The following is a 24,230-nucleotide window of genomic DNA, read 5'->3' as shown; positions in this document are numbered from 1 at the left end:
TACTACTACTAACGGCCCTGTACTTCCACTGATTTTGTTTTTGCAAATATTTCGCTTTCTGCCCATCGAGCTAAGTAAGGCATACCCGGAATCTCCAGTCCATAGGAGGAACAGGGGTGCTGAAGGCAGGTCTACGGGAACAAAGCTACCGGGGTCGGGGGGGGGGGGGGCGGGGGAGGAGCCTCCGGTGCTCGGGCCTTCCCTTCCCTTCCACCAGCTGAAGCGGGCCGGGGCTCTGCTTTAGGCTTAGGCTCGCTTCCTAAAGGAAACAAATTGAGATAAAACATGGGATGGAAATGAAAACATGATCTTTAAGTCGTATATTTAGGACGAAGCCTTCAACTTAAAAAATTGTCCAGGGGCCTGGCAGTCTCAGTCGGCGGAGCCTGCTACTCTTCATCTCGGGGTCGTGAGTTCCAGCCCCATGCTGGGTGTAGAGACTACTAAGACAAAATCTAAGACAAAATCTAAGAAAAAAAAAAAGGTCCAGGAAAAGGGAAAGGTGCTCCTTCACTGCCCACAGAAACACAGGCAGTTCTGGGCTGTTTCAGAGGTCTGAGTACTTCAGCCCGTGCGCCCAGACCTCTGAACGCGCAGCGGGGTCTGCAGTGCTGAGTCGCCGGGTGGCCGGGGCTGCTGTGCCCGGCCCGGCCGGCCTGCGTGTCGTGCCTGGGGCTCTTCCCTGCAGACCTCTGGTCGGAACGCGGGGCCCCCAGGCCGCCCAGGCAGTGATGGAGCCTTCGTGATGGACCCTGGGGCCCTGCTGGCGGGGGACAGCCGCCACAGGCACAGGGCATCCGTGGGTCCTGAGTCAGGTCCGCGGAGGGGTGGGATTCACCTCTGCTTGAGATGATGCGCACTGGATGAGACTTTAAAAATGCCTAATCCCTACAAGTTAACTTAAAATAATGGATGGCATGTCCCCCTATATGGAGGCTAGCTTCCTTTTTTATTTCTGAAAGAACTAGCGAACCCTACAAGCCCCCGAAACACACGTATTTGAGTTCCAGATACTCATCAATGCCGTACTTGGAGCCCTCTCGCCCGAGGCCCGACTGCTTCACGCCCCCGAAGGGGCACTCCACAGACGAGATCAGTCCTTCGTTGACGCCAACCATGCCCACTTCCAGCTGCTCTGCTACTCTCCAGATCTGGGCTGGGTCTTGAGAGTAGAAATAACCTGTCATGGGGATAGGGGACATACACAGGACAGCCATTAAAGACATCCCATCTAATGCCAAGGAAGCCACGGGCCATGGGGTGTCTCGTCGGGCCTGGAATCCCACTGCTCCCACAGGGCCCTAAGCTGGTCCTGTCCGTGTCTTCATCTCAGACCCGGGGGTCTCTCGCTCTGCTCCCCTCCCCCTCTCATGAGGGACGGCTTCACCCTGCAGGACGGCAGCCGGAGCCTCCCCAGGTCCTGCCGCCAGGGCCCAGTCTCTCGCGCACACTCTGCCACCCAGTGAGACTGTCCTCGTGCGGGGTTTGCCCTACCCTTCCAGTGACTCCCTGCTGTTTACAAAATAAGGTTCAAGTCTTCTGGGTACTTGACCCCTCCCCGGTGTGGACCGGGCAACGTTTTCAGCGTTCCGTTCCCTCACGCCATTCGCCAACCATCTTCTCTGCACTCCGGGACCAAACTGTCCTCGTCCTTTCCAAGCTCCTTAACTGCCACGGTCCCTCCTCCCAGAACCTCTCTGCTCCCACCTCTGCATGATCAGAACGCTGCCCGTCACTGAGGACCTAGTGTGGGTGCAGCTCCCCTCGTCCCATCATGAAGGGAGGGAGCCCGGAGCGCAGTGTCCCAGAGGCTCTGCCGCACCCCTCTCACCCGGGCCCTAGAACAACTCTGTAGGTGCTGTGGGGGACCCCCCGGGGGCGTCTTGCGCCGTACGCCCCTCACTGTGGACACCGAACGTCGACGTCCAGCCGGTGTGCGCGTCTAGTGATGTCAGGGTGACGGGGTAGTGCTGCGGCCGCCCTGACCATCTCCAGACGAAGAGGATGGCGGCCACTGAGGCTCTGTCTGCACACATGCCCCGTGCCTCTTCCACCATCCCCAGTGCTCTGCCACTGCCCTCAGTCCGGGCCAGGCTGCCCGGAGCCAGGTGGAATGGAAGAAAAAAGACTTGGAATTTGCAGGCATCCAGCCTCGGAGGACCTGGGACTTGTGGGGTGTGGGCTGCCCCACGAGCTGCCCTACTCTTCTCCTGAACACCCTCCGCTCTCCCAGGGAGCTCCCAAACACAGAAGGACCAGGTGGCAGACCGTGAACTTGCACAAACCACCTTGTGCCCTGGAAAGTAATAGAACACACCCGACAAGGGCGTCTCCTCAAAACCCAGGGTGATGTTTCAAAGGCACACCCGGCACCAGCTGGAGAAACGGGAGCCTCGCACAGCACGGGGAGGACCCCTACCTGCCAGCCCCACGTCGGTCGCATTAGCGATCGCCACGGCCTCCTCCTCCGTGTCGAACCTGCCAGAGAGAAACACGTGGTCAGCAGAATCTGTCGGCCAGAGGAAGGAAAAGCAGCCGTCTCTGCTGACCAGTTTCCCAAACAGCGGCAGAGGGTGAAGGGCAGTTCTGCGCAGAGACCCCAGGGCAGGGGAGAGAGGACGGCGGCCCACGGCTCCCCACGCCGGCTCCTCTCTTCCACGAGAACAAGAGGCAAGCAGGCCTGCGGAACACAGTGTATCCGGAATGCCTGACCCTGCGTCTCCCAAAAGGATGACGGCTCTGCTCCCTGTGGAGTCCGCGTAACAATCAGCAACCACCCAAGAAGCAGGCATCATGCCAAGGAAAGGCATCCAGAGGGGGAGGGCCGGGGCTCTCTGCGTTCAGCGCTGGGGTCCTGCTCCTGCCTGAAACGAGCATCGGTCCTTCCAAAGCCCTACGAGGTCCCTTCCAGCTTTATGGCTTTCTTTCTTGAACAATGTCTGAGAAGCATTCTCCTGGGGCAGAGGGCTCTCAGGCCCCATTCTTAAATTCAGAGATCTGCTGGCTGTGGACGCCAGGCGTCTCTCTGAAGGCACCGGGCAGAGGCAGCGGGGTCGCCTTGGGCCCCCGTCTACCCAAGAGGAAGGGTAGGAGAGAAGAGGGCTCCAGGGGGAGACCAAGGAGGGGCACCCCAGGAGGATCACTTGTCCCGAGGCGGAGCAGCCGCATCTCCTGGGCTTGTCGACTTGCAGACGGACAACAAGCCGCCCTGCCCGCCGGAGCACAGGAAGTCAGTCCTGGCTGAGGCTCCTACGCCCCCTTCCTCACACAGCACTGACTGTGGCATTGCTGAGGATTTTCACCTCCTGCCAACACTGGCTTGTGCGCCCGCCACCCTGTGCCCACAGCAGAGGGGTGGTAAGACCAGAGTCCACTAGTAACAATCTGTCCCCCTCCCCGACCTCACTCTTCCCCCCCCCCACCTCACTCTTTAACTAAGTAACAACAACCATAATGCTAGCAGGCACTGGGCGTAGTGCTTTATGCACACCACGTTAACTGAAACTTCTGCAGAGCAAGCACCAGTCCTGTTCCTTTCCCAGGAGAGGTCCCTGGGGCTCCTCTCAGGGGGGATCCTGGGGCTCTGAGAAGTCAATCCGTCCAAGCGCACAGAGGTAGGATGCAGCAAAGCCTGAATCTACACCCAGTTCAACTCCAAAGCCTGCACCCCTCACCACCGACTGCATCCTCTAGGCTCCTTGAAAGTGTCAAGTTCACGTGCTAGGTAAAACAACTGTTACTAGGACAAAGACTAAAGTTCTTCCAGTGCTCCATTTCTGGTGGGTTAATATGTAAATTGCATTGGCAAGATGGTAACAAAGCCGGGAAACTGTATAAGAGAGACTTCTGCCCCAGACAAGATGGCCTGGGGAGCGCCAGGGGCCACCTCTCCCTGAGAACCGGATGCTGGAGGAGAGAGAAAGAATCTGCTCAAAAACCCTCAGTCAGCAACTAACACCCAAAACAAGATGCTTCTGGAGGCTGAGAAGGTGGTGGAATCCTCAAAGAATGATGGCCTCAAGTGGGAGAGGGCTGGGGGCCACCCATGGAGGGGTGGGAAGGGCCGGGATGCTGGCAGCCTGCACGTCGGGGTGGGGGAGGGGCTGCACCCCCCCACTGTGCCTGCAAATTCAGGTGCTGCTGCCTTCAGACCTGAGTCCCTGGACCAGTGGTTCAAGTCTACGGGCAGAAAAGCAGCAGGGCCAGCTCAGGGTGGGGGGGACCAGGCAGCACTCGCGCCCAGCCGGCTTGGTGAGTCGGCCCAAACGGATGCAACAGCACGAACCAGAGGCCTCTTCCCTCGAACGCCTCTCACCTCTCGTTACACCAGAGGTAACAACAAAATACCCCAGGAAGCCAAACCCCAGGAATACCCAGGGCATGAGCAGTTGTGCTGAGACTGGGTCTTCATACTAGAAGCTTCCTTCCCGAGGCTCAAATGTATTGGAAGCAGCCCAGGCTAACGTCTAAGCTTTTTACTGCAACTCCAAGGCAGACACTTCCAGTCAGGGCTGCCGAGAGTTCCAGGAGCTCCAGACGAGGCCACATGGGAAATGACAAGACACCGGAGGAGCTCTGACAAGGAGAAGGAGGACATACAGAACGAGCCACACCGCAGGAGGCGGAAACAGAGCAGCAGAATAAAACACAAGAAACGGATAAGCACCCACAGCAACATAAGGGAGAATAACGAAGCGGGAAGAACCACGATGGGGAAGAACGATCCGGAGAGATGAGGGACGGCAGAGTAGCCGAAGGCGTGTGGTGGGCCGGCAGGGTAGCAGCGTGCGTGCCTCTGAGGACCGGGGGGCTCGGCTGCAGGCGGAGGGGACCGAGGGTCTCAGAAGGCTTCGGGAATGGATGAAGACGTGCGACGAAGAGACAGGTGTGAAGAGAAGTGGGGGGTGACACAGACGTGTCACCGTCACAGACTTCCTAGAAGGTCGCAGCAGAATGAAAGGAGGGGAGAGAAGTATCTGGAGAAACGAAGACCAAGGACTTCCCAGGACTAGACAGACAGCTCGGATACGAGAGGAAGTCGACAGGACCGCAGCCCGGAGACGTGCCTGATGGCCTCACCCGTGAGACCTCAGGATGTCAGGGACCGTGAGAAATCCCAGCAGCTTCCAAGAGAAAAAGGAACAAGCGCCAGACAGACACCAGCTTCCTCGGTAACAACCCCGGAAACAAGCAGATAAGTAGTGATGTCGTCACAGTGCTGAACCGAGAATCTTATCCGGGTGAACTATGACCGGCCTCCGGAAGTAAGACAGCGCATCACCTAAGAACCACCGACTCCCTCGAAAGAAGTCTTTTTGAGGATGTGCTCCACTGAGGAGAAAACAGACTTCAGCCCAAAGCGAGACGAAAGAAGGTGAAGGAAAGAATCTCTAGGGATCTAAATAGGTAATGATATTGTTATATGTTATATGCTATGTGTTATATGTTATGTATGTTATATATGCTAATATTGTTATATGTTATGTATGTTCTTTCTGAGAACCATGAATAGTTCTTGGCTCTTCAGCTGACATAAGAGAGCTCCGCTCTGCAGCTCCCCCTCCCACCCCTGGCCTCAAGACAACACTCCAGCTGTGTTCCCTTCCTGGGGCCCTTCTTCTGCCCCAACCCTCTGCAGTCTTCCCACCGGCGGGGTGATCTTACTTGATAACGGGCGCCAGAGGCCCAAATGTCTCTTCATGGGCGCACAGCATATCCCCAGTGACGTTGCTGAGCAGGGTGGGCTCAAAGAAATTTTTTCCAAGCTGGTGTCGCTTCCCGCCAGTCACAACAGTGGCCCCTTTGGAAACTGCATCACTTACGTGTGTCTCTACCTGTGTGAAGAGAAAAAGAGAAGCTTGGGAAAGCTGGCTTGAAGATACTGTGGCGATGATAGTCTCTCGGAGTGTTAAATCTACAGAAAATGGCTTTTTTTCTTTTCTTAAAAAATAGGTTGAGAATGACATGCCCTGTGCCACCTTCCTCTGCCCTTAGATTCTCCACTGTCTGATCCTGTAATTCATTGAGGGTCTGGTATGGCCTGATGTCGTTCTGGGCCCGACACTCTAGTTTTCTTGGGATTTGTTCTTCACCCTCTAGAGTCAGCTCCGGGTTCTTGGGCACCATGCTGTCCCCTCGGCCTTCCTCCTGTTCTAATACATTCTCCTCGTGTGGCTGTTTTGAGAGAGGTTCACTGGAAACGCCTACTTCCCGAGTTTTCCAAGGCATGTCTGATGTCTTACCTGCTGCTGGTTGGTGATGGATTGGTGATCCAAAATCATCCTGCTTCAGAACTCTTGCGCACATCCCTCTATTTCTAGTGTTGCTGATGAAAGTCATGTTCAAAGACAGTTCTTACTCCTTGGCGGGTACCTGTCTCCCCCAACCCCCACCCCAAGCGTTTAGGATGTTCTTCTATGTTCCTGACATTCTGGTGTTTCAGCAGAATGTGGCTGGGCTTTTTTCCTTTCATTCCACTAGGTAGAATAGTAAAGTCTTTCCCTCTGAAGAGTGATTTCCCCTGGCTCTGAGTTTTCATGTTATTTATTTGCTAATGCCACTGCTTCCCACTCAGTTCCTTCTGGAGCGCCTGTTGCTGAAATGGATATCCCCCTCAGCACAGATTACTTTCTTTTCAAATTGCTATCATATTTTTCATCTCTTTGTCTTCTGCTTTAAATTCTAAGAGTTCTTCTTGATTCTGTCTTCCATCTTCATCTACTGATTTTTTTAAAAGATTTGACCGTCATGTGTTTAATTTCTAAAAACTTTCTCGTTCTCATTGCCTCATCTTCACAGAACCTGCTTTTGTTTTACCGATGCTGCTCAAACCACACAGAGAACGCTGCTCGGTTCTCAGAAAATTCCTTTCTGTTCCCAGACTCATCTCTTCCTTGAGGGTCAACTGTTCCTCTTACGCGCTGAGGGTGTGCCCTAAAGTCATGATTCCGGACTGTTCACCTCCCTCATGAAGGCCTGGTTCGGTTAATTTAAGTGGGTGACATGGGTGGCCTTTGCGGCTTCCATTCTCTCCCCTGAACAAGAGGGCCAAAGGCAAGCTCAGGCTCAGGTTTATTCTGACTCGGGAGGCTTCACTTCAGGGACAGTGCCCTTCCCCAAGGGGCAAAGGCAGGGAAGCCCGGCTCCGTCACACCCACCCCGACTCTTGAAGCTGGAGCCCAGCCCACAGCAAATGCCTCTGCTGTCCTGTGTGTACTGGTGGTGCTTGTGAGGACGAGTGATATAGGAACAACTCCGGAAAATGTGCAAAAGTACAACCAGTTGGCGCTATGGCTCCCTACTCCCCTGCCTACTCAGGACCCCAGCCAGTTCTAGATAGGCCCACCCTAAAAAATGGCACCCACTTCCCCTGGGGCATGCCTTGTCTGCGCTGACTTGTGTTAACACCATCTCTTCTGCCTTCAGAAGTCCACAACCTCTGGTCCACTGGAGCCGTCCACTCGTCTCCATTCTCAGCGGAATATTCTATGGCACTTCAGGAAAGGTAAATACAGGCTTGGGCACATTCTACCATCCAGACCCACCCTCTCTAAACCCCTGCCCCTACAGGTGCCGAGTCCAGTGTGTGCAACTAATCCCCATTAGCCACAGTGGCTTACTTCACATGATTTACAGCTCCAAAAATAACTACATTTAACATATTTAACAAGGCCCACTACTTTGCCCCCAAACAGACTATACGCTTTGCCCTTTTCTGGTCATATTAAATGTCATGTGCAGTTTCTTCCCCTGGAATTTCCCCTGTGACCGTTTGTATACTAAAGCCAACAACAGTCGATTTTTTTCAGAGGAGGTGTTCTCTCTAAACCCTCTAAAAATAAATTTCTTGCAGTCCTTGCTTGAAGTGCTGGGAAACGGCGCCCTCTACAGGGCAATGTTTGCACCTTCACTTGGGCAACAACCACAAAATCTTGAGGACTGTGGTCTCCCAGGCTGGCAAATGAGCAAGAGCTGGGGCACTTAAAAAAGAAAAGAAAAGAAAAGAAAAAAAACAACCAGTGCTGAGGCCCTGCCCACACCCAGTCTCCTCGGGTAGGACCCAGCATCTGGAGCTGCAAAAGCCACGGAATGGGCTGGGAACCAGCCCTCTGGGCCTTTGAACCACAGCTAATACAGACCCAAATCGTGGGCACCAGCCGATCAAGTCACAGGGTCCAAAGTCCCCTCGAGTGCTGGTGGTACCCATGGACACTCTAATGCATGTTCTCTATTAGGGCAATCCCAGGGCAACAGCTACAGGGCTCTGACCAGCCTCGATGCTCCCCTTGGCTCCCACTGGCTGGGGCAACAGACGTGGGTTCAGCTGGCCTGTCTGCCCACTGAGGCCAGGCAGCCCTGGGGTCTTGGTCCTCAGGCGGCCGACAAACACCAGGCAGGGTGTGCATCCCAGCTGGGGGCTCTAGTTTAATTTTGGCTCCTCGGGTGACACCCAGAAGGCTGGCTGTGTCACCCGTCCTTCTTCACACACAGTCCAGCCTCCAGCTTGTCTGCTGTAATGAGTCCACTAAAATCCTTTCCATGAGTAGAGACTTATCTAAGGAACATACTGGCTGTTCATATTTTTTGTTTTTGTTCTGGATGCTCATATTATAAGAAAGTTCCTCGTAAGCAACTCTAAAAAGGATTATGTTATTTCCCCCCTTTATTTACTCAATTCCAGTGTAGTTAACATGCGCGCTGGGTTAGTTTCAGGTGTGCGAGACAGTGATTCCGCAATTATTGTACACAATTATTCCACATCTCACTTTTCCGCCTCCCCCCCCCCCCCGCAGACCACCAGTTAATTCTCTGTAGTTAAGAGTCTGATTTTTTTTGTTGTTTGTATCTTTTTTCTTTGTTTCTTAAATTCCACACATGAGAAATCATATGGTATTTGTCTTTCTCTAACATACCTCACATCATACTCTCTAGATCCGTCCATGTTACTGCGGATGCAAGATTTCATTCTTTTTATGGCTGAGTAATTTTCCACTGTATGTATATGCCACATCCTCTTTTTTTTTTTTTTTAAGATTTTATTTATTTATATGACAGAGAGAGATCACAAGTAGGCAGAGAGGCAGGTAGAGGGACATGGGGAAGCAGGCTCCCCGCTGAGCAGAGAGCCCAGTGCGGGTCTCGATCCCAGGACCCTGAGATCATGATCTGAGCCGAAGGCAGAGGCTTTAACCCACTGAGCCACCCAAGCGCCTCCCACATCTTCTTTACTAAAAAGGACTATGTTTTAAAACAGGAGATTATGTTTTAAAACTTCAAGGACAAAAGTCTCACATAGCTAGTGGTCTGTCTAGACTGTGACTTTCTATGAACAAAGAGATTCTTCCTGAAAGCAATTTCCCTTTCCTGCCATCTGTAAATCCTGGGTGCAGCTTCTGCTATTCCGTGTCTCCCTACCAGGATGCTTTTGTCAAGGATTCTTTTAGGAAGGGCATTTTTTTGTCAACAGAAGCCAGCATTTCAGCTGAAACATCCATGACTTCAAAAATAAAAAGTCTTCCTTTCCTTTTGGGTATTCAAAAAATTAAAGACCTTCGTCTTTCAAGATCCTAACTCCTAGGGCAGCTAGGGATAAGATTATCATCACAATCACAGAAAATTTAGGGAGGACAGTAGAAGATCTAACGTGATAGATCTCATGGGCACTCAGTGTAAACCCAGAGCTGGGAAAGTTTAGAGGCAGATGAAGCCACCTGATTTATACTTCTGGGCAGAAAGTCACTTTCCCCTGATTTCTCCATTGTTGCCAAAACAGCCTTGCTGGGCACCTTACCAAAGTGTCCTTTGCTAGTTAAGCCTTTGATATCAAAACCATGAAATTTACTTTAACAAAAAATCAAATGAACTTACCTTTTCTACTGCCTTTTCATCAATTAATGGGCCTTGAGTAGTTCTCTCCTCAAATCCATTGCCCACACGCAGATTTGTTTGGATCGCCTCAGCAAATTTCTTCACGAAGGAATCATGGATACCCCTTTGCACCAAGAAACGGTTTGAGCAAACACAAGTCTAGATGTGGGGGGGGTGGGGGTGGAACAAAACAGAAAAACCCAAATTCACAGGACAGTTCGTCAGAGGCTGTTGACCCAACCCAAGAAGTGTGACTGCTGCTCCCTCTCTGAATATGAGAACCCTTCCCCAGGTGGGCCCCGTCCTGTGTCCAACCTGCCACATTCCTCCCCATGTGGGTGGGGCCCCAAAGATAAACGTAGGAAGTGTGCATTCCTCTCCAGCCTTCTCCATGTCTGCCACACCTTGTGGTTAAACAAGTAAGTGAGTACAAATATCTGTGCAAAAAAGAGAAAGCCACCTGACCAAGTTTTTCCCCAATGGCCCAAGTGAGCCACCATGAAACAGAGGCAAGAAAACAAGAGAATTAAAAAACCTGTAACTCCATGAGCGATAGGGATGCAGCAGTAACAGAGCAGGGGCAGGATGGAAGGCGGCCAAAGGCTGACTTATATCCGTTAGCTTATTAAATTGTTCAGGGTTTCGCTGAATCCAACATTTTGAAAATGGACACAATACCATTCATCCATGTCAGCCTAAATTATTGAAAATACTCTTGCTTATTTTTTTCTAATTAAACCTAATATATATATATATATATTTAAATATGTATTTATTTTAGAGAGAGAGAGAGAGAGCATGTGTGAACAGGGGGAGAGGAAGAGGGAGAGAGAAAAAATCCTCAAGCAGGGGGCGCCTGAGTGGCTCAGTGGGTTAAGCCTCTGCCTTCGGCTCAGGTCATGATCCCAGGGTCCTGGGATCGAGCCCCGCATCGGGCTCTCTGCTCCGCGGGGAGCCTGCTTCCCTCTCTCTCTCTCTCTCTGCCTGCCTCTCTGCCTACTTGTGATCTCTGTCTGTCAAATAAATAAATAAAATCTTTAAAAAAAAAAAAATCCTCAAGCAGACTCCAGACATGGGGCTCCATCCCAGGATCCTGAGATCATGACCTGAGCTGAAATCAAGAGCTGGTCACTCAACCAAATGAGCCACCCTAATATATTTAAATTATAGACCTAATATTTTTAGACCTAATATTTTTAAATTATAAAATATAACGTATTATAGGAAATGCAGTTATCACTGATAGATTTTCTTCTTGTCTTTTTTCTTAATCATGTATTTTTCTAGTAGAAACTATAGGTAAATAGATACCTATAGATAGAATTTTGTGTCCTACGCATTTTTATTGGCTTCAAGCAACATACCTCGAAGTTGTAGCTTTAGGAATATGACTCTGAAGTTACACCCATTAGCGTTTTATGTTTCTAAAAGGAAACACGGGTATTTCTGAAACAACCAAGCTTATTTAAGGTTATATAAAAGGGGAAAAATTAATTACTGAAAGTCAAAAGATGGATGAAAACTGCCCGATACAGAGTATTATACAACATTTTACCTTTTTTTCCCCTAATATAACCTTTCAGGAGTTTTTATTCTGTCTCTGGAATGCATTTAAAACTACTTATTGATGGTCCGCTGAGAGAATGTACTTAAGACTATTTTGTAAGAAGTCCGGTTCCTGGCAACAGCTTGGAGAAAAACTGGGAGACGGGACCCTAGTCAACTGGGCTGTGACTGTGACCCAAGGATCTAGGACTTCCAAGTCAACCAGTCTCTCCAGAGTTCCATTTCCTCATCTGTGAAATGCGAGGTCTGTATCAGGTCACTTTGAAGGTCATGCCAGATGTGCTCAGCCAGGATTTCCTATGGAGATGTGAACTTGAGCCACCCCTCTCCAATGACAGCCTGGACACCCCCTGGACATACTGTACCATGTGCCTATCAGGCCACCTTCATCTCAGGGACAGGGAGACCCAGGCAAGAGCATTTTGAGTTTTTCAAGAACAATCTCAACATTTTCCTGCCTTCTTTTCCTTAAGACTGTGGGCCTCAGGCCCTAGCTGTGTCTGAGGGGTTGATGTCTGTGGGCTGTTCTGTGTCTGAGGAGATGATTTTACCTGTTCAGAGAAAAGCCCAAAGAGGTTAAACTACAAAATTAACCAGATTCAAAGGGCAGGAAGACGAAGTCTGTCCAGGGATTACATCTTATTTCTCTTTGGACCCTCTGAGCCTAGAACGTTGCTGGCAAAGAGGGCCCTCGCTAAATATTTGCTGAAAGCGAGCAAAAAAAGAATGTTGGAAGAACCTGCAAGTTTCCTTCCAGGAGGTGATTAGGCAGTAAGAACTTTGTGAAGCACACACACCCTGAAAAACGCTGCAGGGCTCACCTGTCCAGAGTTCCTGAATTTGGACGCCATGGCCCCTGCTACAGCCTGGTCCACGTTGGCGCTGTCGAAGACGATGAATGGGGCGTGGCCGCCCAGCTCCATGGAGACCCTCTTCACGGAGCCCGCGGCGTGGTGCAGCAGCACCTGCGGGCAGACCCCAGACCTGGTGAGCCGGATCCGACGACCCAGCCGGCGCTCAGCACGGTCTTTGGGATGACTTAGTTTGCACACAAACAGGAGGAAATAGAAACATGCATTTGTACATGTGTACAATGTGTACAATTTGTGCATTTGTACAATGGAAGATTACAAGAAACTAAAGGTAGTTACAGACGGAAGGGAGGGAGTCGGGGCAGGGATGAGCCTTCTGAACCTAAGTGTGTTTACACGGTCTTGATCCTTGAGCCACGTAAGCACACTGCCTATTAAAAATTATATAATCATAGGGAAGATAATAGAGTCATCCAGAAGCCTTTCCCCTTCGCTTACCACTGATAGAAGTTTAAAGTCTATCGGTCCAGAATTTGGCCACACACACACCTTCATATAGATGTACTTTTTTTTTTTTTTTTTTAAAGAAAACAGAATGGTAGATTTAAACAGTTTTGTAACCTGCTTTATCTTCCCAATCAACCACATATCTGGAACATTTTAACATGTTCATAACACCTTATACCTTCTTCCTGCAGGGTAACACTCATGATAGCACATGTGTTTCTAGAACATTCCCTCAGATGCCTGCATAAAACTCCCCTGCATGGCTGTTCCAGGCATTTATTTATTCAGCCCCCATCTGGGGGAAATTTAGGTTTCCAATTCCTTGCTATTCACAATAATGCTGCAATTATTCTCAGTATAAGTTTGTAGAAATAGAATTCCCAGCTCCGTGCACAATTATAAAGCTTTTTAAGGAAACAGACCTTTCTGTTTCTGTAAGTACCTTTATACTAAATACAATTTTGGCTCCCTTCTAAGAGGTCCATTTCAACATCAGTTGTGTGTTTAATTCTAGATTGTGAAAGGAACGTGCATTCCAGAACTGAGGAGGTACAAGAGAGAGCTCTCAGCCACTTCACATGCAACAAATAATGGGAACTCGTGGCTCCCCAACGCCTCGGGATTGTCAGAGAGGAACCTCTGTCATGTCATGGTAAGGGACACCATCCAAAAAGTCTCTGGACGGCGATCAGATGTTACTTTATCCCACAGACCTCTTAACTCCCCACTGCAAATCTCCCTAAGAAGGGTGATGAAGATGAACTAGTATTTTCATATGCCATAGGAGAGAAAATACTAGGATGACGTCTGTGTTAAGTCAGTGAAGTCTGATTTAAGTCACGTACCTTTCCAGTCGCTGTTGAGCCAGTAAAGGATATTTTGGACACTAGAGGATCAGTACAAAGTGCTTCCCCTACTTCCTTTGCCTTCTTTCTAGAGCAGGGAATAACATTGTACACACCTGGGGGAATGCCAGCCTGGTTTGCAAGCTATAAAGAGAAACAGCAAACAGGGGGCAGCAAATGATCAAACTGGAAAAACAGAAAAAGAGAAATAGATGTTTTAATCCAAAACGTAACGCGGGGTGAAAAAAAACCAAAGCTGACTTTGGGGACAGAATAAGAATACATTTGGAACTACTCAGAACTGAAATAAGATCCTTATTCATGCTAAAGTGATACTAAATGTGTTGTTACACAATTAAATATTTTATAGCATGAATTTCAATGCCACGTTTTAAAAATTATTTTAACTAAATTTTTAATGCCACTTCGGTTAAAACAAAACAAAACAACCCTTGGATTTCTTTCCCGGGAAAAGTCAGGAGAGAGTTCCAGAAGTTTTGGGTTCACCTGTAGAAGGACCGAAGGGAGAGGGTGCACCCAGAGCACCGCCTGATAGGGGGGAGCGGTCAGGCCATCCCGCAGGGGACCCCGGGGCAGTGATGATGACTGGGAGGCCTCGTGGGGGGATTGTGCGCATGCCGCAGGCCAGGGAGAAACGGAGCCAGCGCGCGGACCCACCGCTGCCTGGGCCGGAAACCTGTGCTCTTTCCACAGCGGCCCTCTTTGGACGGGGCATATTGGCATTACCATTACTTCCGAATTTTGTAAAAATGCGCACTGTGCAAATCTGGGGATTCTGGGAAGACGGTGGGAACAGTGGAGTGTTGCAGAGTAATTTCATCTTGTGAAAATAGGGCAGTTACGGGGCCAAACCAAAGCATCAGAGACAACATTCCCAAGACAGGATGTGGTGGGGGCCCAGGACAGTTGTGTTTTACTGCAGCGCAGGCCGACTTCAGGTCTGACCGCCCGGGCATCCACTTAAATGCGTGTGTGGGGCACACACTGCCCGCCACGCCGCGAAGATGAGGAGCCAGGCAGCCCTCCCTCTGAAGTTTTGGAAAACGGAGGGTTTGGCAACTGGCTTTTTTGCCTGACCAGGGGGTGTGGACACGCTGGTGACAGCTGGGAGCAGCAGCACCTGCGGGAGAAGCTGTAGAGGAAGCCGTCTGACGAGTCCAGAGAACCGCCCTGGAACCGGGGCAGGCCGGCCTCAACGGCCCACGGACTGCCCAGCCCAAGAGCAGGTGCGGCAGGGACTCCTTAGGGAGGAAGCGGGGGGACTCAAGCAACAGCACCGGAACCTCGACAGAGTGGGGGCAGGGCCAGGGAGGAGCGCAGGGAACCCTGTGGTAGAGGAGGGGCCCTCCGCAGGGAGGAGCGCTGGAACGTGGTGGGGTGGGCAGGCTTGGTTCAAGCGGGGAAGGGAATGCGGCCAGGAAATCTCAGAGCAAGGAAACAAGACACTCATGAAGTTAGGGAATGGGCCTCCTGCCAAAAGCTTTGGAAAACTAGGTATAAAAATGAAGCAGGGGCGCCTGGGTGGCTGAGTTGGTTAACCAACTGTCTTCAGCTCAGGTCATGATCCTGGAGTCCCAAGATCGAGTCCCACATCAGGCTCCCAGCTCCGCAGGAAGCCTGCTTCTCCCTCTCACCTTCTCCCGTCTCGTGCTCTCACGCTCTCTCTTTCGCGCGTGCGCACTCTCTCAAATAAATAAGTAAAATCTTTTAAAAAAGAATGAAGTAAATGCTCAGAAAAATACACAAATCAAATCCCATAGGACATTATTAACAGAGGAAAATAAGAGAAGAAAGAGCAGAAAGCATCCTCGTGGACAAAAGCATTCCAGGAAGACAGGCCCACAAAATAGATCAAAGCCGTAACTTACTATGAAGGGAAAAAATGTGCCAGATACAAAAGAACAACATGAATCAGAATTAGAGAAATTCTGGAAATGAGGTAAGGGAACGCAGGAGAGATTAGAAATACGAGGAAAAACTAATTTCAGAAGTGATAAGCAGCGGTGCTTGGGTAGCTCAGAGGAGCTCACCTCTTGATCTCTGGGTTGTGAGTTTGAGCCCCACGCTGCGTATAAAGCTTACTTAAAAATAAAATCCCTAAAAAAAAAACAATGAGCAGCAGGGACCAGCAGCCCTGCCAGTGTCATGACAACAGGGACAACTGGCTGCGCCTCCTGGTAAAGGGACACAAGGAGACCAATCCGAAGTCTGACAAAGTCTGGAGGCGGCTTGGAGATTCTTACAAACGTGATCCTGCGCCTTTCTGAGCAACACAGATGTGTGTTTCCAGATCAACCTCGTAAGCAGAAGGGTCTGCTGTTCACAGACCGACTCCGGACACTAGGATTTGTAGCAAGCGCACCGCTCACTCTGTTTCTGTGTCCGCCTCAGGAGTCTAGTAATGAGTTCCTTTACACACGTCACACAGATTTTAGAATTATTTCAAGGTAAACTGTAACGGCTCATCTAAAAGAAGCCTTCCATGCGGTTAATGTTTCCATAGGACTAAAATGTCCAATTTGCCTCTGAAATAAGGTGCCATTGGGGGAAGTGCCCTGAAGGACAGGAGCTTCTAGTCACTGGGTCTGGAGCTGCACCCAGTCTCTGACAGCCCAGAACAGCAAACACGGCAAATGCCTCTGCCTTCTGGAAGCTTCTCCAGCTGACCACAGGGCCAAAGACAGGGGTACAAGGACCCAAATAAGGAGGAGGTCCCGGCACAGGCAGGATTGAGGTGACGAGGCCAGAAACTGACCCCACGCTCAGCATGGCTCTCACGGAAGCCCTCCCTGCCGAGAACCTTCCCTGGGGGCCTCCTTGGCCCCGGCACCCTAGAGGCACTGGCATTCAGCAGTGAACCCAACAGATACAAGCCTCCGTGGGCCCTGCATGCCAGTGAGTGAGACAGCGGCACGTCAGGTGCACGGAGCGCAGCGGGAAGAACAAAGCAGAGAAGGGATTGGGAGCACAGGAGTCCGAGGCTGTGATTTTCCAAGCAGAGCCTCCCTGGAAAGGTGGCATTTGGGGAAGAGCTTTCTGGAAGAAGAAAAGGCAGGTATAGAGCTGAGTCGGGGTGACCCTGCTGCGGTCTGAGGAGCGGCAGAGGCCCTACTGGGTGCAGCTGAAGGGTATGGGATTTCGGAGTGACAGGCAGGGTGAGGGCAGAGGGGGGCTAGGGCTCCGGGGGGTGGAATCTTACAGGGCCTCGGAAGCCAAGGTAGGAAGTCTGGGTTTCACTCTGAGGGACAAGAGAAGCCACAGGAGGGTTTTAAACAAGAATGGCGAGAGCTGACGGAATGCCGACTGACCTGGAAGAGGGGGAGGTTCCCTAAGTGTGAGAAATGCCCACCTTTTAGTCATCCTCCTGCTGACTTAATAAAAGTGACGGACAGATGGTGTCTGTCTAAAATATACATTGGCCCTATGTCAGGAAGTCCCCTATCCATTGTTTTTTCCTAAAACATCTGATTTGGGGGCACCGAGGGGGCTCAGTCAGTTGAGCATCTGCTCTTGATCTCACGGTCATGAGTTCAAGTCCTGCACTGGGCTCTGCACTGGGTGTGGAGCCTACTTAAAAACTTAAAATAAAATATCAGACTTAAAATGATTGCTGCTAAATGAAAGCACACAGCACATCCAGCATGAGATGCAGCCAAAGGAGGCTTCGAGTCAGCTTTTTTCCAGCCTGGATAAATGACCCCGCTCGGACTTGGCCGGCTGTGCACAAACCTGGGGGAGAGGCTCACCTCGGCCAGGGCCAGGGCGGAGAAGGGCGTGTGCTCGGCGGGTTTTACCACCACGGTGCAGCCAGCTGCCAGGGCGGCCCCCACCTTCCGGGTGATCATGGCACTGGGGAAATTCCACTGGGGTCAGAAGAACAGAGAAAGTGTGAGACCGGGTAGACTGCCCTGTAGCTCAGAACAAGGCAGGTCACGGAGTCGGTCAACAAACTGCACTGCACAAACAGACTCTCAAAGCGGTGCTCCTGGTCTTGCACTCAGAGCCCCTGACACCTGTCACCTCTGGAGCCACAGGCTCAAAAAGACAGGAAACCTCCCCAGAATCTGAAACAGTACCAGACCATCCGTACTGGGAGTTGGCAACCTTTCTCAGTAAAAGGCCAGATGGTAAATATTCAGACTCTGTGGGCTGTACAGTTTCTATCCCAGTGAGTCCGTGGTTCCAGTGTGGAGGTGGCCACAGTAAGTACAGGAATGGGCATGGCTGGGTCCCAATAAAACTTTAATTACAGCATCAGCAGCAGGCTGGATTAGGCCGAGAGCCGTAGTTCACTGACCCTTTGGGAGAAAATATTAGCCAAGGTAATTTTGAAAAAGGCAGATGATGTAGGACTTCCTTCTCTCTATTTATGGATAGGTATTTGTAGATATCTCCATATCTACATGAACAGCATTTTAAAAAATTTTGACAAATCCTTGTCTTGTGCTCATGCTGTGCTAGGAAGCCGTTTTAAATCATCATTAATGAAATCCTCATCCCAACCCACTGAGGCCCTTATTAAACTGGGGAATAATGAGGACATTATTTCAGGGGAACCGAGAGCCACCAAGTCCCTTGCCCCAGGTCACACAGCTGGTGCACAGGGGGCTCTGAGTCACACCGAGTCAGGCGAGGCTCAGGGGGTGTCCGTCTGCACCTCTGCTGGGCCAGGACAGCCGCCCTGAGACCCTCCGGCACCCGAGAGGAGTGGACGTGGGACGTCGTGGACAGTGGCCACACGAGGCTGGCCACCAGGAGAGAGCAGGGTGTCCCCAGCGTGCTGTGGCTCCAGCCGGGGACACCCAGTGCTGTATCTGGAAACCTTTCCACCTGCAGAACCCGGGCCAGCACACCGATGACACCCTACTGTTGATGATGACCATTGATTAAGCATAAAATGGCCCATTAAATGTGTCATAGCTTGTCTTAAAAAAAAAAAAATCTTTTTCGACGTGCCAGGCATGGCCTCGAAGCAGCCTTTACACCTGGTCCGAACAGGCCTGGGTCCTGCTGTGGGTCGTCCCGCCTCTGCAGGTGTGAGCAGGCCGGCATTCCCACGCACTGCTCCCACAGCTGGGTATCCCAGAGGACCGGCGGACAGCAAAGGAACGGGGAACCGGGACGGGTGACACAGCCAACAGGGCAGCACACCTCCTCACAAGGAGGAAGGTGGTGTCGTCCCAGTCCCAGTCCCACTCCATCTCCTACCCCGGGACCCCACCTGTCTGCCCGTCCTCGTACCGGGGTGATGACTGCGGCCACCCCGAGGGGCTGCTTGAGGACCAGGGCCCGCCGGTCTCTCGTGGGGGTGTAGATGATGTCTCCGTAGATGCGACGGGCTTCCTCTGAAAACCACTCCAGGAAAAGGGCAGAATAGACAACTTCCCCCTGCGCCTCCTTCAGTGGCTTCCCCTGAATCAGAAAAGGACACATTGGCTGCCTTCTCAGGACAAAGGCGGAACTCTGGCAGGCTGTGCACAGAGCAGACACTCTCCCCTTAAAAAACCCCGGGGCTGGGGCGCTTGGGTGGCTCAGTGGGTTAAGGCCTCTGCCTTTGGCTCAGGTCATGATCCCAATGTCCTGGGATCAAATCCCACATTGGGCTCTGTGCTCAGTGGGGAGCCTGCTTCTCCATCTCTCTCTGCCTGCTTCTGCCTACTTGTGATCTCTCTCTCTCAAATAAATAAAATCTTTTAAAAAAAAATCATAAAAACAAAAAAAACAAAACCCCGGGGCTGTTGAGAAATGCGTGACCCCAGCAGGAGCCTGGGAAAGCAGAAGGACAGGTGCAGGCAGAAAGCCAGACCACAGGCTGTCTGCATCCCCGACGCCCCACTTGCTTCTCCTTCTGACATCTCCTCAGTGTTGGGACCCTGCCGGAAAGCCACGATTACAGCTACGGACAAACTTCTGGCATGTTCTTTTTTTTTTTTTTTTTTTTTTTTTTTTTAAATATTTTATTTATTAATTTGACAGAGAGAAATCACAAGTAGACGGAGAGGCAGCCAGAGAGAGAGAGAGAGGGAAGCAGGCTCTCTGCTGAGCAGAGAGCCCGATGTGGGACTCGATCTCAGGACTCTGAGATCATGACCTGAGCCGAAGGCAGCGGCTTAACCCACTGAGCCACCCAGGCGCCCATGGCATGTTCTTAAACGTACAAACATGGCGTGTGAAAAAAGTCAACCACACCAATCACAGAGAAAAAATCTAGAATGGTGGGAAAGCATTATTCACACAGTTTCCCTCAAATCTATTTCTTCAGTATTAGTATTACTGCTATTCCCACTGGCAACCACCAGTCTGTTCTCTGTTTGTAAGAGTCATTCTCTCTTTTTTTCTTTTTTGTTTCTTAAATCCCCCGTATGAGGGAAATCCTACAGTATCTGTCTTCCTCAGAATGACTGACTTCACTTAGTGGAATGGGTTCTAGCTCCATGCATGTTTCTCGAATATCATTCAAGGGTAGAACATCCAAACTGTTGGGCAGATGTGAGGCCTGGCACAAGTTAGTTGATAGCACATCATCAGGCCATGAATTCCCGTTTTCTTTAGCGGCGGGCTTGCCCCTGCTCGAGCCTGAGCATCCTGGGACAGTTTCTTAGGGGAGAAAGTTAGGGCCCTGAACTTACGCTTTCGGCTGTAATTATCCTGGCAAGGTCATCCTTATTTTGTATCATTAAGTCGTACCATTTCCGAAGCAAAGAACTCCTCTCCTGGGGAGGAAAGAAAAAGAGCAACAGAGCTACTAAATAACCTTCTGTGTCCTCAAATGGTTGGTGTGTGTGCTCTCAGGCTCAGGGAGACACACACTGACCTGTCTTCTGCTTTTTTAAGTTGGGGCGGAAGCGACGTGTCTATGACATGTTAGTTACAGGTATGCAGGCCTTTCTTTGAGAAGCAATAAGGAAGGTTCCATTTCAAGTTGCATCTGAAGGGGTGTATTGAGTCATAAGCTGTGAAAAAAGTCTCATGTTGAACAGCACAGACAATAACTTCCTCACACGCAGCTCTAGGTCCTTGCTCGCCCTGTGCAAGAGCAGCGAGGCATCTGATGAGTCCAGGCCAGTGCTTGCTCTGCGGGAGAGACAAAAGGCTGAGCTCTAGAGGGCCTGGCCTGCAGCGAGAAAGCAAAGATCTGAGCCCAGGGCCTGCTCCACACACAGCCCACCCTTCGCCTGGGAGAGGAGAGGAGAACACGGAACAGTGGGAGAACGGCAGGCATGCAAAGCAGATTCGGCTTCCTGGCGGGAAACACGATGTCCGGGCCGAACCCGGGAAATCAGGGAGGCCAGCAGGCCCTGCTCAGGATGCACGGCCTGTGTCGTGGGCTAACGGTGTTTGTCCCGAACAGATCTGTCACCATTCCAGCCCTCAGTAACTCAGACAGCGACAGATGGGGTCTTTCCAGATATGACCGAGGCAAGCCAGTTACCGTGAAGTTCAACTTTTAATAAATTTAAAGTTAAAATTTTTTTAAAGTTTTATTAATCTAAAATTAGGGTGTGCCCTACTCCAACATATAAAAGGGGGGGTCCTTGTAAAAAGGCGACTTTGGACACACACAGGAATGCACAGGGGGAAGATGATATTGGGGGGTCACAGGGAAAAGACAGTCACCTACAAGTCAAGGACAAAGGTCGGGGCCAATCCAGCCCTCGACTTGGCATCGTGATCCTGTACAACCAAGTATGTTTCTGTTGTTGAAACCGTCAGGTCTGGGGTATTTTGTGATGACACCCCAGGAAAGCTACTACAGTCTCTGTGCGGAGCTGTGAGAGCACGCAGGTCTCCAACAGGGAGGCGCTCGGGGTCTGGGGCTCAGGGCCCCCTGAGTAGGGGGGCGTGGTGGATGGTGGACTCGGAGCCTCTCAGCCGAGCTCCTCATCCCTACCCCGGCTCAAGTCTGCCTCCGAGAGCCACTGGAAGTACTAGATAAAGCACCTGGAAAGCACCGAGAGCAGCACTCGGCCGTGGAGGGCACCTGGCGGCCCTCAGAGCTGGCCTCGTCCTAATCCCTGGAACCTGTGCATCTGCTCCCTCCCACCGCAGAGGGCACTCAGCAGATGCGATCACTGAAGGATCTGGAGGTGAAGAGGGCTTCTGGAATCGCCCAGGTGTGCCCAGTGGAATCAGGAGGCTGGTTTAAGAGAGAGGCACGAGGGTCTGCGTCAGACAAGGCGCGTGCTCCCAGGAGCAGAGAGGGTGGACCGAGCGGGACTCCGGTAAGGAAAGGAAGCCCCTAGCGATTCCAGAAGGAACACAGCTCTGCCAGCACATTTGGGACTTCAGACCCCCAGGACAGCATGAGAATAAATCTGCATTGTCGGAAGCCACTAAACTGGTGTTACTTTGTTACAGGGCGAAACGTAAGGAACAGCTGAGCGCACAGCGGTAAGTATCGGGCTGCTGCTTTCCCCCGAGATCCCCTAGGAGTTCACAAGGTGCGAAACGAGGTCCTAAAACACGCAAAAAGAAAGACGTGAGACAATGAAAACCATGTCCCCAGTGGGCGACGGACCCACACTGCAGCTCAGGGAAGCAGGGACGGCGGCAGGGTGCGTGCTCTGACCTCGCAAGGGCAGACGCAACCCTAGGGCTAGACCTGGAGGAGGGGGCGGGAGAGGGAACACAAACCAGCGGCGGGCAGGGTGGAGACAGGCCTGGGGGAGGAGGGCAAGAGGGGAGGGTCCGGGCTGCCTCACAGAGGAGCTCCACCAGAGCCCACCTTTCCCTGCAGCATAGGTGGACCCGCCTCGCTCGGGTATGTGGAGGCCCCTCCCACTCCTCAGCAGGACCCTGCGAGGTCTTTCCCAGGAGGAAGGTTCTCTGAGAAGACTCAAGCCTCCCCAGGACAGGCTGACGCCACGTTCACGATCCGGAGGCGTGGATGTCAGGTGGGTGATGTGACCACAGGCGGACAGCGTCCGTGAGCGGTCCCGGCACCAGCCCTGGGGCCCCGAACAACCACTGAAGCCGAGCCTGGGCCGGAAGAGCTTCCCGCACACCTGTCCCACCACCAGGTTCTCCTCCCCTCCCCCATCTCAGCCAGTGGTTCCTCCTTCCTATTGCTCTGGCCCGAAGCCCTGGCTGACCCCCTTTCTCTCACCCCAACATCACCAGGGCCTCCAGCTGACTCTCCAGTCCCAGCAGATCTTTTTTGCAGAGGGCCCTGGTTCAAGCCGCCTTCCTCTCTCACCTCCGTCCCTGCCAGCAGCCCCCTGCCCGGCCTCTGCCCAACCATGCCCCTCCTTCAGCCTGTTCTCCATGCCGGGGCCCACATACCCTTTCCAACGCAAACCTGGTCACAGCTCTGCTCGAAACCCTGGAGTGGTGCCCCACGTCCCTCAAGGTAAAACCCCAGTCCTTAAGACGGCTGCACACCCCACGGGACCCAGCCCTGCCTCCCCTTGTTACTACGGCCTTCAGAACCGCCTTCAGAACCGCCGCGGACTCCGTGCTGTTCTACAAGTGGGTCAGGCATGCTCCTGACTCGGCCGAATTCCCGCCCCTCTTTCATCTCTGCAGCTGCTGTCTTCAAGGAGGCCACCCCGACCGTGGGCAGAATTGTGCCCCACCCTCCATCTACAGGTTGAAGTCCTAACCTCCAAACACGGTCTTGGAAGGGGTTATTGTGGTTAAATGTGGTCATAGATGAGGGTCTTAATCCAGTATGACCGGTGTCTTTACCAGAAGAGGTTAGGACAGGGGAAGGTGCCGAGGGAAGGTCGTGCGCAGAGGGCCGTCCACAAGCCAAGCAGATGTTAACCGCACGCTCTGTTCAGGCCGAAACCCGGAGAATGGTCGTCGGCCTGCACAAAGCCCGATTTCTCCACGAGCCTTCCTGTGTTAGACTAGCAGCCAGGGAGAGCTCTCTGTGTGTGCGCCCAGTTGCCCTCCACCGTCAGGCCCCTCCCTCTCCTGCTCACCAGAGCTGCCGCTCGCTGGTAATTTCATGTTAAGCGCACAGCTTCTGCCCCCCCCTTAGGGAGGGCGGCGCCTGTCCCTAACCCCTGGCATAGTGCTTGTGACAAAACAGAAGCTCCAGACTGACTTTTGGATCACCTCTGTCCTGTTCCTATGACTTTCTGCCTGATGAATCCCGTGGATCGGGGAGGGGGAGCCGACACAGCTGGTTTCTCTCTGGGGCAACCCGGGGGCCCTGTGCGCGCTCACCTTGGCCGAGACGCCCCTCCAGCTGCAGAAGGCCTCGTAGGCGGCGCGCACCGCGGCGCGGGTCTCGGGCACCCCGTAGTCGGCCACTAAGCCCAGCTCGGCGCCGCTGGCCGGGTCGTGCACCGGGAAGGCAGCGGCGGCCGGGAGCCAGCGGCCGCCCACGAAGCCCTCGGTGCGCAGCAGCGCCGCGGACAGGCCCGCCAGGCCCCCGGCAGAGCGGCCGGGCTGCGCCGAGGCGAGCGCGGGCGCGGCGGGCACCGAGCCGCGGGGGCTCAGGCCGAGGCCCGCAGGCGCCGGCGGGAGGCGCGGGGCCCGGCAGCTCCGCAACCGCAGCCAGGTCGCCATGGCCCCGCAGGCGGCGGCAGGAAGCAGGCAAACGAGCGCGCGCACGAGTGCAAGGGTCGGGGCGGGGGGAGGAGCGAGGTGGCGGCGGGAACGC

The 24,230-nt window shown here is 52.4% G+C and overlaps 1 protein-coding gene and 1 long non-coding RNA gene across 6 annotated transcripts in view; one reads left to right on the top strand and one right to left on the bottom strand.

Moving 5' to 3' along the window:
• LOC116589239 overlaps positions 1-22,835 on the top strand; it is a 29,328-nt gene extending 6,493 nt beyond the window's left edge. For 2 of the 5 annotated variants that reach the window (XR_004285259.1, XR_004285255.1), the window contains 4 exons: positions 7,426-7,504; positions 13,267-14,844; positions 21,977-22,512; positions 22,739-22,835. This is a non-coding gene — a long non-coding RNA (uncharacterized LOC116589239). The remainder of the gene's footprint in view (positions 1-7,425; positions 7,505-13,266; positions 14,845-21,976; positions 22,513-22,738) is intronic. The other 3 variants (XR_004285256.1, XR_004285257.1, XR_004285258.1) reach the window with 3 other exon arrangements.
• Positions 221-24,190, bottom strand: ALDH5A1 (aldehyde dehydrogenase 5 family member A1). Its single transcript, XM_032341242.1, has 10 exons — positions 23,792-24,190; positions 20,248-20,331; positions 18,860-19,030; positions 17,365-17,481; positions 13,598-13,741; positions 12,255-12,398; positions 9,868-10,026; positions 5,665-5,834; positions 2,420-2,478; positions 221-1,180 (listed from the first exon to the last, which is right to left on the bottom strand). The coding sequence occupies exons 1-10, from the start codon at positions 24,134-24,136 to the stop codon at positions 975-977; spliced, it is 1,599 nt and encodes a 532-aa protein (XP_032197133.1). The 5' UTR covers positions 24,137-24,190; the 3' UTR covers positions 221-974.
• Positions 24,191-24,230: the final 40 nt, after the last annotated feature.

Source organism: Mustela erminea, chromosome 4 (assembly GCF_009829155.1).
Source record: "Mustela erminea isolate mMusErm1 chromosome 4, mMusErm1.Pri, whole genome shotgun sequence".
Taxonomy (NCBI): domain Eukaryota; kingdom Metazoa; phylum Chordata; class Mammalia; order Carnivora; family Mustelidae; genus Mustela; species Mustela erminea.
The sequence above is the reverse complement of the archived record's forward strand: the minus strand, read 5'-3'. Positions and strand labels throughout refer to the sequence as shown.

Excerpts from the sequence above, each read along its gene's own strand:
- ALDH5A1 (XM_032341242.1), bottom strand. The coding sequence starts at position 24,136 with ATGGCGACCTGGCTGCGGTTGCGGAGCTGCCGGGCCCCGCGCCTCCCG. Across the intron at positions 13,742-17,364 it reads CCGCCCTGGCCCTGGCCGAG|CTTGCAAACCAGGCTGGCAT; the intron begins GTGAGCCTCTCC and ends TTCTCTTTATAG. Across the intron at positions 1,181-2,419 it reads GACCGACGTGGGGCTGGCAG|GTTATTTCTACTCTCAAGAC; the intron begins GTAGGGGTCCTC and ends TCCCCATGACAG.